A 12472-nucleotide genomic window follows, 5' to 3' on the forward strand; every position below is an offset into this window, starting at 1 on the left:
ATCGATCACTATTAACCATGTGGGATCCAGGTTGGTTAGACCAGATTGCTTTCCTCTTCTCTATCTGAGATTCGGGGTCTTTTCTAGTATGTTCCCTAAATATACACTATGACTGCGGAAGTGTCTATGGGACAAGAAGTAGCCAAAGAACCAAACCTAGGTGTAAAAGACAGCAGCTAACCTATAGTTCTTTATCAGTGCAGATAACTGAGAATTAACCATACAACATACCTTCTTGGCTTTTGTTCAATTATGCTACATTTTCTTATGACAGAAAACATTTTCAACCTGTGTGTCCTTAAAATAGAAGGAGTGCTGCAATAGCCAAAGTTTGGCTGGCCCAAAGAATGGCATTTTCTAGGTGAAGAACAAAGGACTTCAACTTCACTCACCATATGAAGGCTTTCTCTTGTTTTTTCTTGGTGTGAAAGAGAAGGTGGATCAACAGTTTTTAAGCCATCACAAAAACATGGTTTGTGTCTTTTGGACTGGACGGTAGGAATTTTTACTTTAAAAAGTAAAATTAGAAAATATAATAAGAATGTGCAAAAATTTAGCTTAATTTTATCAGTTGTAATGGTGAAAGGAATGGCTAAATTAAGTCTACAATTATATTAATGTTGGTCAACACCTTAATGTTTATTATCAATTGACTAATTATAGCTAACATTTACTGAATACTTACCACATGGTGGATATCATACTCTTTCCCTGAATCATATTTAATCTTCACATGAACTCTGTGTGATAGGCAGTTTATTATATCTATTTTACAGAAGAGGAAAGTGAAGCTTAGAGGGATTCAGGAAGTTGTCTAATTGTCACATAGCTAGTACTGAAACCAGATCTGACTTCAAAGTCCATGCTCTTAATCACTATGACTATGATTTATTGTCTCTGTATAGTTCTCTCTGACTCTTCTCCCATTCTGGATTCCCTTTCTCCATATAACCATATAAACAAGTGGGAACAGATATAGCACTTTATAACAGAGTGCCTGATAACGCCAAATGAAAGGCTTCTCTTAAGTTGAGCTGATATAATTCATGGGATCCAAACCTTCAGATAGAGCTGTGGAAAGGGATAGAGCAGTGATGCCGAACCTTTTGAGCTCGGTGTGTCAGCATTTTGAAAAACCCTAACTTAACTCTGGTGCTGTGTCACATATAGAAATTTTTTGATATTTGCAACCATAGTAAAACAAAGATTTATATTTTTGACATTTATTTTATATATTTAAATGCCATTTAACAAAGAAAAATCAACCAAAAAATGAGTTCGCGTATCACCTCTGACACGCGTGTCATAGGTTCGCCATCACTGGGATAGAGACATGGATGTGGCTCTAAAAAAGGCCCTAACCGGGGGACTTACCCTATAGTCGCAGACTATGAAAAGAGGAACTTTATATACATGTGATTTAGTATACTAGTAAAATATGACACAATGATTATTCTTGGCTCTAACCAATCATATCAATTATATGATTCCTCCCTTGAAAATCAATAGTTGGTAAGAATACTGGTAGGCTGGGGAGAAATGTGTCAGACTCTTCCTAATATTCTCCTTCATAAAGAGAGAGGGCAGATTATGTTCGTGGTTTCTCCTTCTATGAGTCAAGACTCAAGCATAAGGGAAAGGGTAGAACAATTCCTTCTCCTCAATACTTAATAAATTGTGTTGAATTGCTTATTCTCTGAATGGTCTCTCCACAAGACTGAAAGCTCCTCATGGGCAAGTGCCTGGTTTGCATAGTAGGTACTCAACAAATATGTTTTCTAAATTAGTGTTTACTAAATGCCTATTTCTTATAGACAATCCATTATATTATAGTATTTCAACTCAAACAACTGCATTAAAATGGTTCATAAAATTTTGCCTGACTGTACATTCCCTTGAAATATTTTTTCACTATTTATTACACACATACCCATATAATATGTTTGCTTAACAAATTCATATTATAGCATTAGAATATTAGATTCTTTAAAAGCTGGCATTAGTCCAACTTTTATATGAATCATTACAAATTGTGAAGTAATGAAATCTTTGGTTGCAAATAGTTTAGTAGTATAATATTGTTTTCCAGCCCCACTACAAGTAAACCAATGTGCATTGCTTTAGTTACATCTCTATGTCATACCCAATGTTAAGGAGATTCATGTTTATTTAATGAATGGTATGGGTTTTATTTCAATTGTAACTCAAAATCAAATAGGATCATATTATTTATAAATTAAACCAAGTTTGGAAATGCTACTTTCTAAAAATAAATGGTTTCTCAAGAGTTTTAATAAACATACAAAACATCTATCCCCAGTTATAAAACAACTTACACTACAAATATAAAGATTTTATTTTTCTAAGCAGAGGTATACACCTATATAAAAAGGTAAGCAATACTGACATACATACCAGTGACTCTAGCTTTACTCTCATCTTTATTACCAATCTCAATAGCACCATAAGATTTTAGCAGCTCTCTCATTTTTTCATCATCTGCTTCATCTAAAGCAGTCTTCTGTTTTTTATTCTTTTTATTAGTGTTTGCTCCATGTTGTAGTAGAATCTCAGCTGCCTAGAAGACATTTTTCAAAAATTATCTCTATTAACATCTTAGATTAATAATTTCTGCTTTTATTATAAGACACCATTACCAAGCATTAAAAGTTATTTTTAAAAAAGCTTTCAAACTCTGGCCACTTATTAAATTTGATATGACAACTGCAAGTGGACCCACTAATTTTACCTGATTTGTTCCCACAGGAAAACCAAACATGATGACACAGAAGTACCAGATATGCAGCCTTGAATCTAGTAAGAGGCAGACAGGTTTTATTTGATCTCGATCTCTCTCTCTCTCTCTCTCTCTCTCTCTATATATATATATATATATATATGTGTGTGTGTGTGTATATATATATATATGTGTGTGTGTATATATATATATATATATGAATAATATTTTTATTGAATTCAGAGAGGAAGAGAGAGGGAGAGAGACAGAAACATCAATGATGAGAGAGAATCATTGATTGGCTGCCTCTTGCACGCCCCCTACTGGGGATCAAGCCCCCGACCCGGGCATGTGCCCTGAACTGGAATCAAACCTGGGACCCTTCAGTCTGCAAGCCGACGCTCTATCCACTGAGCAAAACCAGCTAGGTCTATTTGATCTCTTTAACAGAGTGCCCTGTTCACCCTCCTCCAAGCTGATGAAGGAAGGGGTAGAGAAGGGAGAAAGAGTCACTTCAGGACTATATTATATTATAAACTTTATTATATATTGCCATTAGACATAGTTGAATAAAGTTCTATTTGGACTATATTTCAGGAAACTTAATATCCAATCTAATAATGTCTATGCAAATATATGTCCTAAATAACTGATTCATATTCACAAAATGTTAAAGATAAAAGGGAATGTAGATATAATTTATTCCAACCCTATCATTTTATAGACGAGAAAACTGAAGTCAGAGATTGTGACATTTTAGGGGCAAAATAATCTTCGAATATAAATAAGATTTCTCTAAATAAATCAAAATTATGTATTAGAAGTCAGTTTGCAATCAGTCAAAGTTAAAAATGGTAACTAATTAGTTTATGGTATAAGTCAATTAGTAAAAAACAGCCAGTGATTCCACTTGCATGAGGCAAGCAAGTGAATCCAACCACTGAAAAACTTTCTAATTAGGAAAAGATGGTAAGGTTTTGTTTAAATAGAGATATGCTATGTGCTAGGAGCTTTTCTCTTTCTGCTTGTGTTCATGGATGAAGATGCAGAGAAATTGAGGAGCAAATGGCCAGCTAAAAATGGCCCTTATTTGTTCCATCAGCCTAGAGATAGCACAGCATAAAGAAAACACATTTATTTTTATTTTTTAAAATCTTTATTGTTTAAAGCAGCGGTTCTCAACCTGTGGGTCGCGACCCCTTAGGCGGTCGAACAACCCTTTCACAGGGGTTGCCTAAGACCATCCTGCATATCAGATATTTACATTACGATTCATAACAGTAGCAACATTACAGTTATGAAGTAGCAACGAAAATAATTTTATGGTTGGGTCACAACATGAGGAACTGTATTTAAAGGGCCAGAAGGTTGAGAACCACTGGTTTAAAGTATTACAGAGGTCCCATCCCTGCCCCCCGCACCGTCCCCTTCTATCCCACACCCGCCCCTCACCTGAGAGCTCCCCACCAATAACAATACCACATTTATCTCTCTTGCTCTCTTTTTTATCTTTCTAGTTTACCTATTAATAGCCTATGTCAAGATAAAGAAATAAAGATAAAAGGGACAAAGTCAGTCAGAAATAAAATGAGCCAATGATAAGAGAAAGGTCACACAGAGAGAAAGTTCATGAAAATATGAGGAAAGGTGTTAATAATATATCCATGTCAGGGGAACTAAAATATGAAAAATACCATCTTCTTTTCAAACAGAACATTTCTCTTAAAATAAATGCAATAGATTTATTGGAGTTTCCTCCAAAAGCGAACTGTCTATATCACCACTTAGGTGATATAACAATAGATCAAACAACAGCAAACTATAGCCCTCACTGGCCAAATCCAGTCTGCTGCCTGTATTTGTAAAAAAAAGTTTTATTGGAGCAGCTATAACCAGTCATTTACATATTGTCTATGGTTGCTTTTGCAATATAACAGCAGTTGATTAGTTGCAACAAAGACTGAGTGGCCTAGAAAACCTAAACTGTTTATTATCTAGTCCTTTATAGGAAATACTTAACAACCCCTGCTCTAGACCACAGCACTATCTAGCAGGATTTTCTGTGATGACAGAAATGTTCTGATCTGCGAAATTCAATATGGTAGCTACTCGCCACATGTACTGAGTACTGAGTACTGAGTACTTGAAATGTGACTAGTGCAACTGAAGAATTGATTTTAAATTTAATTTTAAGTAATTAAATAAACACATGTTGGCTAGTGGCTACAGCATAAAATAGCACGCTCTACATGAAATTCCTGATTTCAAAGGTAAAGATATTATCTCTTTCTCAAGCAGCTGAACTAGGCCTAGAATTCACGTTTTCTATTATCAAACTTGGTGCTTTATCCACTAAACCAAGCTCCCCTTCTGCTACTTCCTATTGGTTGATCCCTTCCTCCCCCGCGCCCCCCCGCCCCCTGCCTTCCCTCTGAGGTTTGACAGTCTGTCCATGTTTCTATGTCTCTGGGTCTATTTTTTGTTCATCAGTTTATGTTCATTAGATAAGGGAACCTTAGTGCACTGCTGGTGGGAATGCAGACTGGTGCAGCCATTATGGAAAATAGTATGGAGTTTCCTCAAAAAATTAAATATGGAATTGCCATTTGACCCAGTGATCCTACTTATAGGAAAATACCCTAAGAGACCTGAAACACCAATCAGAAAGAATGTATGCACCCCTATGTTCATAGCAGCACAATTTATAATAGCTAAGATCTAGAAACAGACCAAGTGCCCATCAGTAGGTGAATGGATAAAAAAGTTGTGGTAGCCAAGCTGGGTGTGGCTCAGAGGTTGAATGTTGACCCAGAAACCAGAAGGCCACTGGTTCAATTCCTGGTCAGGGCATATACCTGGATTGCAGGCTTGATCCCCAGTGGGGCGCATGTAGGAGGCAGCTGATCAATGATTCTCTCTCATCAATGATATTTCTATCTCTCTCTCCCTATCCCTTCCTCACTGAAATATATAAAAATATACTTTAAAAAAAAGTTGTGGGTCCTAGCCAGTTTGGCTCAGTGGATAGAGCGTCGAAATGCGAACTGAAGGGTCCCAGGTTCGATTCTGGTCAAGGGCACATGCCCAGGTTGTGGGCTCGATCCCCAGTGTGGGGCGTGCAGGAGGCAGCCAATCAATGATTCTCTTTCATCATTGATGTTTTTCTCTCTCTGTCCCTCTTCCTTCCTCTCTGAAATCAATAAAAATATATTTTTTTAAAAAGTTATGGTACATTTACACCATGGAATACTATGTAGCAGTAAAAAAGAAGGATCTCTTACCCTTTGAGACAACATGGAGGGACCTGGAGAGTATTATGCTAAGTGAAAAAAGCCAGTCAGAGAAAGACAAGTACCACATGATCTCATATGTGGAATCTAATGAACAAAATAAACTGATGAAAAAAATAGATCCAGAAACATAGAAGCATGGAACAGACGTGGAATCTTAGAGAGAAGGCAGGGGTGGGAGGGTGGGTGGGAAGAAATCAACCAAAGAACTTGTATGCATATATGCATAACCCATGTACAAGACAATAGGGTGGTGAAGGCCTTGGGGGTGAGGGAACAGGGGCAGGATAGAAGGGGGCCAATGGGAGAAAAAAGGGGATATGTAATACTTTCAACAATAAAGATTTAATTTAAAAGCTATGAAGAATTTTAAAGTCTAGATTTGAAATTCAGTGTTACTAAAAGAATAACCCTGGTAATTTTCTCTTATGATATTTTTACCACACTGCCCAATTAAGAAAAATATATAACAAACCTCCAAGTAACAAGCTATTGTGTTTTTAGTCATTTCTTTGAAACCTCAAATCCACTGTGTAATTCTGAGTTAAATAAAGTCTAGCTGTCACATGTATCATCACTATAATTAGAGTTTTTATGCACAATAGCAAATCATTTAAAACCATTAAAAATAGAATGTATTAGATTGATAGCCTGTGTTTACTCTGAACCATTTCATTTTATTCTGATTTATATGAATTATGTGATGAAGAGACAATAGAAAAATGAGTCATTAGCAAATAGATTGATTTTTCAATCATTACACAATGTCTTTTAAAAATAATTTGTTTTAAGGAATCACTTTAGCTCTCAATTTAAAATATCTTCATTTTCTTCACTCATTTTTCTAAAAAAGAGTAATAGGAGCCAAATCTGATGTGCACTGTACCTTTAAATGATTATTTGCAACAGCATCATGTAAGGGCAGAATTCCATCTAGATCTTCACAGTTAACATTAGCACCAGCTCTTAATAACTCCACAATTATATCATCAGCTCCCTCACTAGATGCCTTATGTAGTGGTGTCCAACCTAAAAATGGAAAAGAGGAAAAATTAAAACAAGCTGCTGCTGACATATACTCATTATTAAGTTTGCTTGCATTAATGACATTAACATCTACATTGATTCAAATGTACATATTAGTGGAAAAAATATTGAAAACTGTGGCCTTAAAATGTGTTTCATTTTTAAAAACAAATTGATCTCATAAAAAAATATTTGATAGAGGTGCCAAAACAGAAGCATAATCATAATGGGACCAAAGTAAATATTAATCATGTCAATTTGTTTCAACTCAGATATTAAAAGATCATCTCTGACTTTTCTACTTGTATCCTTTCATTGTCACATTTTTCTTTAAAATGACATGTCATTCCATCAATTTTTGAGTTTTTCCCTCTAGAATTCCTCACACAAGATTCTTTCATGCTGAGCAAAATGTTAGATCAATTTAAAATTGGAGGTTTAAAATAAAAAATATGGGAGGGGAGAAGAAAGGAATAGTAGAAAGACAGGAGGAAAGGAAAGAAGGAACAAGAAAGTAGGAAAAATTTTGCATTCTCTCCAAAGTTAGGGAATGGAATTAGGGCCTACAAAGAAAAGGCCTAAATAAAGTTTCCCTTACTCCCCATTCTATATACTCTTGCTGAATGCTCCCAAATGCATGTTGAAGAAGGAAGTTATTTTAGCAATTGGTGAGAACCAAGATAAGTCTTACTATTCAACTTATATGTCACTAAAGGAAATTGTTCAAAGTTAATTATTACATAGTAGTCAGATTCAAAACTGGGGTTAGGAGCTGTGAAATGTGAGTTCAAATTTTAAATACAATTAAAAGAATCCAAACCTGCATTATCTTTTAGATTCACATCTGCTCCAGATTCTATTAGAACTTTCATCAGAGACAAATCTCCTCTTCTGACAGCCAAATGAAGTGGGCTTTCCCCCCTGGTATTCCTCTTATTGATCCCAGCTCTTTTCATTTCTGTAAATTTGCCAAGTAAAACTGAGGCTTCTTTTCTGCCAAATGCTGATTATAAAGGAGCTTAAAAAATACATACCAACTTCCTCAAAACATCCTAAGTAGGATGTACCACACAGAAACATACATCTATTAATATAACTGTTACTATTTTAAAATATAACTGTAACACAGTTCTTCAACTTCTGAAGAAATTATAGTGCACTTAAGCATTACTTCAAAGTCATTCTAGCAATTCTTTAGTCACTCTATTATATGTTTGATTAAAACAAATAAACCTGTTTCAGTTCTATACTCATTTTACCCTCAGTAGTCCTTTAGCAATAATTTTTTTCTTAAAACAAATTGTGATTTTATAAAAATTCTCTTTGTTCTACAGCTATTCTCTCTATCTCAATGGGTCTATTTCTGATCACATAAGATGCCAAGAACCAAACTATGGCCTATTGGTTTTTTTATTTTTCTTTCATAAAAAATAAAGTACAGTATTATTATTTAAAGATTCTTTTTTTAATCTTTTCTTTGCAACACAAATTAGACAGACTTATAGGTTGAAGCTAAAAATGGCAAACTAGCCCTGGCTGGTTTGGCTCAGCGGATAGAGCATCGGCCTGCGGACTGAAGGGTCCCGGGTTCGATTCCGGTCAAGGGCATGTACCTGGGTTGCGGGCACATCCCCAGTAGGGGGCGTGCAAGAGGCAGCTGAATCGATGTTTCTCTCTCATCGATGTTTCTAACTCTCTATCCCTCTCCCTTCCTCTCTGTAAAAAATCAATAAAATATATATTTTTTAAAAAAAAGAAAAAAAGAAAAAGAAATGGCAAACTAACCACATTTCTCCCCAAACCATACAAAAATGATAGTAAAAGATATTTTGAAAAATGTCATACAAGAACAATAAAAGAGGAAACAATAAATAGAAGACTTCAACAAATTTAGGAGAACTGGAAAGTCACTGATGGAGAAGAGTTGACTGACATGGCAGAGTGGAAAATGCTCCAACCCAAGTGCCTGCAAAAGGAATTTGCAGAGGAAGGGAGCCAATCTGAACCAGGCACTCAGCACTTGGGCGCATCAGGTACCATGAAAGGCAGTACGTATAGAACAGGGCTGGAAAAAGCAACACTGACTATAAAAGTATGTATATAGAAAAGTTAAGACTCCAAGTTGCCTTTCCCAACCCCAAAGTGCCTGGCAACCATTCCTCTTAGCCCAGGCCCCCATCTGGAGGTTCACTTTCTGTAGAAACTACATCAAAGAAGCTTCAGACTAAGACACAAGGCAAAGCAGAGAGTTGGGCTGATTAAACAGTAGTACTCAAAGTGGAATCCCAGATCAACAGTATCAGTTTCACTTGGGAAATGTGTTAGAAATGCAAATTCTTCAGCCATCCTAAGCCTATTCTGGAGGGCAGACTTTAAGATGGCTCCTAATGATCCTTACTTCCTCATATTTATAGTCTTGTAACAACCCCTCCTTGAGAAACTTGCTTCTAATCAATAGAATAACTTAACATTAAGGGTACTTAATTTCCTTATCTATATATATAAAAATCCCGTGGTCGTAACGCCATAACGATCAGTGCACTGCGAGATGTGCACGGGTGGGCGGGGCTGCAAGTGTGGCGGGGCAAGTGCAGGCAGGCGGGGCTGCGAGTACAGAGAGGTGCACACAGGTGGCTGGGGCCATGCAATTTCGCACACTGGGTTTCTAGTCTATATATATAAAAGCCTAAGCGACTGTTATGACTGGATAACTGGCTGGTAGCTATGACACGCACTGACCACCAGGGGGCAGACACTCAATGCAGGAGCTGTCCCCTGGTGGTCAGTGGGCTCCCACAGCCAACCTCCCATGGTCCCTCCCCCCAGCCGGCCAACTTCCCATGAGACGGCCCTGATCGGCCCAATCACTGGACAGGTCAAGGGACCTCACCTGTGCACAAATTTGTGCACCAGGCCTCTAGTTAGGTTATAAAAGATTATAACATATTCTGTCTTGCTAGTTGACTTCCTCTACCACCTTCAGCTTGTATGTTTAAATGAAGCAAGTGGCCACCTTGAAAGAGCCCATGAAACAAGAAACAGGATGGGCACAACCCTAAAGGAACTGAATTCTGCCAACAATCACATGGGCTTAAAAGTGGATTCTTCTCTAGTTGAGCCTTCAGATGAGACCCCAGTCCTGGCCAACACCTTGATTGCAGCCCAGGAAAGATCCTGAGCAAAAGACCTGGCTAAGCCATGCCCTATTTCCTGACCTACAGAAACTATGAGATAATAAAGGTGTGTTGTTTTAAAATAATTTGTGGTCATTTCATGCACTAATATATAACTAACACACCTACTGAATTAGAATTCCTGATGGTAGACCCCAGCAATGCTTTAATGGCTTTCCAGGTGACTCTGATGCAACGTAAGGTTTGAAAAGCACCGCATTAAATCATCAAATCCTTACCCAGCCCTGTTTCCTAAATGTCAGCAACCAGACATAAATTTCAGAGCAAGAGAAAAAAAAGTCTCTAATGGATGGATCCTTTGGCTATGAGAGTCACATGGAAGAATAGTAGTTTCATGTTCATCTTCCATTGACATCCAGACTAAATTTCTTTAGAAATTTGCACTCGGAAATTTTTTATTGGAAGAAAAAGACATATTACATATATTTCATGTGTTATATGTATATTTTTTAAAATGCAGTTTACAAGTTTGAATGGAAAAATCTCTCTCAGTAACTGTTACTGTGAATAATATAAATCTCACATTGTTCCTGGTATGTTCATAGCAAAGAAGGTAGGCATGTGATAAACATTTTGGTGCAAAAACTCAAAAATTGCTCAATGTTACTGTCATCGTAAATTTCCCCAGCATTTAACTGAAATTTGAAAATAGCCGTAACCGGTTTGGCTCAGTGGATGGAGCATCGGCCTGCGGACTGAAAGGTCCCAGGTTCAATTCCCATCAGGGGCATGTGCCTTGGTTGCGGGCACATCCCCAGTGGGGGGTGTGCAGGGGGCGGCTGATCGATGTTTCTTTCTCATCGATGTTTCTAACTCTCTGTCCCTCTCCCTTCCTCTCTGTAAAAAATCAATAAAATATATTTTTTTAAAAAGAAATTTGAAAATAACAAAATCTGGGAGAAAATGGAAAGGAAACAAAGGGGACTTACACTAAAATTCTTTATAAAGTACACTGTAGTTAAAGCTGAGTATTTCTTAACAGCTTTATATTTAATTAAAGCATTGAGTATTAGTTGTCTATACTAATCATAGGGTAATATGCTAATTAGACTGGACATCTTTCAGACATCCTTCTGGACAAAGCCAGTGGCGGGGGCCAAGGCAGAGGTGGTTAGGGGTGATCAGGCCGGCAGGGGAGGACAGTTAGGGGCGATTAGGCCGGCAGGAGAGCAGTTAGGGGCATCAGGCCAGCAGGCAGAGGCAGTTAGGAGCAAGCGGTCCCGGATTGCGAGGGGGATGTGCAGGGATTGGGCCTAAACTGGCAGTCGGACATCCCCCGAGGGGTCCCGGATTGGAGAGGGTGAAGGCTGGGTTGAGGGTCCCCCACCCATGCATGAATTTTGTGCACTGAGCCTCTAGTTTATTAATAAAATATAATGTCATTAAGAAATACTCAGGAAGAACCAAGATGGAGGCTTAAGGTATAAACCTGTGTGTGCTGCCTCCCACAACACTGAAACTACTACAACTATAAGACAAAACAGCTATCATCCAGAACCATGGGAAAGCTGGCCGAGTGGAAGTTCTACAACTAGAAGGAAAGAAAGAAGCGCACTGAGACTGAGTAGGAGGTGCAAAGGCACCAAGAACAGAGGTACGAAGGCGGGCTGCAACTGGATGCGTGGTTTCTTTCAATCAGAAAGGGATACAAGCTCTCGAATGCGCTGAGCTCGTTTAAGGTGAGATTCTGAGGTCCCAGACTCCTACAGGGAGAAACTGGACTGTCTTGCAGCGGGTCGGAAAGTGAGGGTGGCTTTCTCACAGAGCTGCTCGCAGGGATCACTGTTGCTGTGGGGGCGCGGCACTCGAGGACGCAGAGACGCAGAATCGGAGCCGCAGAGACGCGAGGAGTTGCGGAGACACTGACAACAACCATTGCTGTTTGCTCCGCCCTGGTGATTCTCTGAGACCCCGCCCCACTCAATTTACATCCCCACCCAAGCTGTGCCAGTGGCGCAAAGGAACCACCTGCGCTTTTGCAGCCTAACCCGACAAACTGCAGCTGGGTCAGAGAGCTCCAAAACTTCCAAATTCCAAACAAAGAGGAGAAATCTGTTGATATCGCTGTAGCTCCTGCTGGGTGGACCCACACAGTGGTTGACTTGGAGATCCAGGAGCCAGGGTACCCCTGGTCAGATACCAGATTTCAACTCCTCACATCCATAAGGGACACACTCAAGAAACAGACTCAGTGAGCACCAAAGCCCCACTGAAGCAAGTCCTGC

The 12472-nt window shown here is 38.4% G+C and overlaps 1 protein-coding gene across 1 annotated transcript in view; it reads right to left on the bottom strand.

Annotated features, from left to right (window-relative positions):
• Positions 1-12472, bottom strand: part of ANKRD31 (ankyrin repeat domain 31) — a 150344-nt gene that overhangs the window by 37221 nt on the left and 100651 nt on the right. The window contains exons 16-19 of the mRNA XM_014549846.1: positions 7874-8011; positions 6914-7056; positions 2416-2578; positions 393-508 (exon numbers count right to left, since the gene is read on the bottom strand). Coding sequence (XP_014405332.1) covers positions 393-508; positions 2416-2578; positions 6914-7056; positions 7874-8011 — 560 coding nt within the window. The remainder of the gene's footprint in view (positions 1-392; positions 509-2415; positions 2579-6913; positions 7057-7873; positions 8012-12472) is intronic.

The sequence above is a fragment of the Myotis brandtii genome, unplaced genomic scaffold, assembly GCF_000412655.1.
Source record: "Myotis brandtii unplaced genomic scaffold, ASM41265v1 scaffold115, whole genome shotgun sequence".
NCBI classification, from domain to species: Eukaryota; Metazoa; Chordata; class Mammalia; order Chiroptera; family Vespertilionidae; genus Myotis; species Myotis brandtii.